The sequence below is a fragment of the Myotis davidii genome, unplaced genomic scaffold (genome assembly GCF_000327345.1).
Source record: "Myotis davidii unplaced genomic scaffold, ASM32734v1 scaffold313, whole genome shotgun sequence".
NCBI lineage: Eukaryota > Metazoa > Chordata > Mammalia > Chiroptera > Vespertilionidae > Myotis > Myotis davidii.
This window is the reverse complement of record NW_006286275.1, coordinates 1,966,501-1,970,229: the sequence shown is the minus strand read 5'-3', so window position 1 is coordinate 1,970,229 and position 3,729 is coordinate 1,966,501. Positions and strand designations below refer to the sequence as shown.

Below are 3,729 nucleotides of genomic sequence, written 5' to 3'. Positions count from 1 at the left end.
CCCCGAAACACCAATCAGAAAGAATATATGCACCCCTATGTTCATAGCAGTGCTTTTTACAATAGCTAAGATTTGGAAACAGCCCAAGTACCCATCAGCAGATAAGTGTATATAAAATTTGTGGTACATTTACACAATGGAATACTACACAGTTATAAAAAAAGAAGGAATTCCTGCCCTTTGAGACAGTATGGGTAAACCTGGAGATTATTATGCTAAGCAAAATAAGCCAGTCAGAGAAAGATAAGTATCACATGATCTCACTCATATGTGGAATCTAATGAACAAAATAAACTGATGAAAAAAAATGGGACCAGAGGCATGGATACATGGAACAGACTGACAGATCCAAGATGGGGGAGGGCTGGGGGACCTGGAAGATTAATCAAAGAACATATATACATAGCCCATGGTCACAGGCAATAATGTGGTGAAAGATTGGGCGGGGGTAGGGGGGTGCTGGGTGGAGGTGGGGAAAAGGGGGAAAAATGGAGGGCATCTGTAATAGTGTCAACAATAAAATAAAATAAAAAAAGATTTTTTACCACTTTATTGTTGTAAAAATCTTAAAACCAAGTGATTCAACAAAATAAAGATATACACTGAGTGGCCAGATTATTATGGCCACCCCATCAGTACTTCGTTGGGCCACCTTTTGCCTTTAATACTGCGGCGATTCTTCTTGGCATTGACTCCTCAAGATGTTGAAAGGTGATGTGAGGACTCTGACACCGTGCCTGATGAATAGCACTGTCCAGTTCTGTGAGATCTGATGGTTGTGGAACCAGCTGCCTGATGGCTCTTTTAACTTCATCCCACAACTGCTCAATCGGATTGAGATCTGGTGATTGTGGGGCCACCTAAGCAAAGTAAAGTCTAAAGACTCCCTCATGTTCTTGAAACCACTCCTGCACAATACGAGCACCGTGGCATGGCGCATTGTCTTGTTGGAAGAAGCCATCTCCATTGGGATACGCCATCAACATGATAGGACGAACTTGATCAGCGATGATACTTAGGTATGTTGTGCTATTCAGACATTTATAATGATCTGGCCCTCTAGCAACTTCAGTGCAAAATTATAGCTAATTTGCTTACAAACGTCAGGTGGTCATAACAATATGGCCACTCAGTGTATATTTTATTACACACTTTAATATATATTTACTTGTTTATAGTGAATATATTTTAAAATGATTTGAAATGGCTTATGGCACAAGGAAATTTGATAAGAAATTATTAATATCTAATGTAATACTAATCAATAGAAGGAATCATACTAATCAGAAGGAAAATTTAACAGAAAATTATGTTGGGCCAAGGAATTGAGGGTGGTTAAGAAGGTCATTTCCTTTTGGGTGTCTTAGCAACAAAAACAAAGAGGAGAACCATGCTACTACTATGGAAGACAAGGACAGTTTCACCTCAATTTAAGTAGCTATTCGAAGGGTTTTTTTCACTAACTGAACACTGACCCATAAATAGGATGCCACTAGCAGGATCAATGGTATGCTTATCTGGAATAAATTATATCTGTTGGTTTTTCAACCTGTTAAGTTTTAGAAACGGAAGACCTTTCCAACCACGAATTATATATTTAATGCCCAGACAGTACTTTTACAATGTTTTTAAGATTATAAAACTCAGTTATCATGGCTTAGTTTTGTGTAGAATAAGCTTAATGTGAAAAGAAAAATTATTTGCAAAATTTCACAGAATTTTGAGAGTTCTAGAATTTTTGGAGGCATAAAAGAAAATTTCAAATAGATAATAATAGAGTCAAAAGCTGCTAAGGTAACAGTCTAACAGTTGTTTTGTTTTTTGTTTTTTTGTTTTTCAGAAAAAGCAGGGTTTATGTGTTTTGTTTTTGTTTTTTACTGAAGATACTCAAGTATTATTGTATCATTGTGATTCTTCTAAGTTAATTTTGAAATTAGGAGTGAGGTAAATTTTAAGTAACTGTGAGCTCTAGACCCATATATTTCAATTTTCTTCTTGGTACTGCTTTTGGAATACCAAGGTCTCATGTACCTCAACATGTTTAAATCAGGACTTGTCATCTTTCCCCATAAACTATCTCCTACCCATAGAGTCTATGTCATAGTAACTGGTACCACAACACAGTTACCCAAGAAATAAAGTCTTAGAAGTCATCTTAAAACTCAATCTCTTTCTTCACATCCAATTTTATATCTAAATGTCTCTTGAAGTTGGTTGTCCTCTGTTCCCTGACCGCCCCCCCCCCAATCTTAATCATTTCTTATCAGTGGTCCTGGATTACTATAATATTTTCTAACTGGTCTATTTGAGTCCAGTCTACTTCCCCGCTACCCACCTCCTCCCCACCCACCCCCTTTACCAGTATGCAATAACTGAATTGCCTATCTGCTTAGGAATCCATCAGTGGTGCCCCACACAGTTCAAGATAAGCTCTGTCTCATAACATTCCTCCTGGTTTGACTGAATCTTCTTCTTCAGTCTTATCTCTTGCCACTCTGCCCACTGTTACCCATTCCTGCCCCTGCTTTAGCCAAAAGAAATTACTTGCCTTTGTTCTGTAGTTGACTCCCTCAAACACCCTCATATCTTTTCTCATTGGCTACCTCTTAGTCATCCCAAAAGGTTGCAGTCAAAGTTGAGTCATCTTCCTTACTCTCTCTGTCAGATGTCCCTTTCTATGTTTCAATAGTATCCAGCCAGATGTTTAATTGTACATTGTATACTTATCAGACAGTATTTTTGGTATTCTGTTTTTTAAAATTTTCACCCTTGACTTAATTGATTATCTTTCCCCCCACTCAGTAAGAAGTTTGAAGGCAGCAATGCTGTCTTTGTTTTCGTGTCTCTAAGGTCCCACAAATGGGTGCTTGTCAATGAATATTGGGAATTCACCTATGTAAGAAAATGAACAAATCACTGTGGAAGAGTGGTTTAAAATTTTAGTCACTAGATTTTTAATTGATTATATTATCAAGGCATATATTTTCCTAGAAACTATCAGTTATCTTGTTCCACAGGGGAATGAAGTGGTGCTTCCAGGTCTAGTACAATGTCTTATAAATGGTGGATATCCAAAAATATTTATTGAGTGGACAAATGTGTTTATATCTTTATCAATTTTTCTCCCTTCTTCTGTGTCCTGATTTAATTATATTCATTCAAAATATATTTACAGTATATTTTTAATTTTTAAAAATTCCTTTAAAGAGGTCTTCTTGTCCTCAAATGTGTATAATCAACACTAAACATAATTATATAATTGAAATTAATAAAAAGTCCACAGCCATTGAATTTTTAAATTACTTTCATGCTGTTTATGTGGACTCGGAAAAATATTCTCAGCTACCTACAATTATTTACCTTTTCTCCCAAAGTTTATTCCTTGTCTCTAGCCATTTTAAATATATTAGGTTAATTTTCTCTCACTTTTTTTTTGTTGAGAGACTACCCTACATCTAACATCATTTACATAGCTGCATTACTGCTTTTGCGACATTTATTCTAGCCTATAAAGTAATACATGGTTTGTTTTTATATGTGATTGCATCATAAGTGTGCAAACTAATTAATAACATTTGTTAAATTTTAAAGGGCCAAAGGGGAGAAAATGGAAGACCAGGGATTCCAGGGCAACAGGTATATTTTTTTCTTTCATGGGAAATGAAATAAGGGATAATATAACTGGGCAGTGCTGACTGAGGGTTACTTTCATTAAAAATAGGGAGGAAT

At 36.0% G+C, this 3,729-nt stretch overlaps 1 protein-coding gene across 1 annotated transcript in view; it reads left to right on the top strand.

Moving 5' to 3' along the window:
* COL21A1 (collagen type XXI alpha 1) overlaps window positions 1–3,729 on the top strand; it is a 108,270-nt gene that overhangs the window by 97,382 nt on the left and 7,159 nt on the right. Inside the window, exon 20 of the mRNA XM_015560047.1 lies at window positions 3,592–3,636. Within this exon, the coding sequence (XP_015415533.1) occupies window positions 3,592–3,636 (45 nt within the window). The remainder of the gene's footprint in view (window positions 1–3,591; window positions 3,637–3,729) is intronic.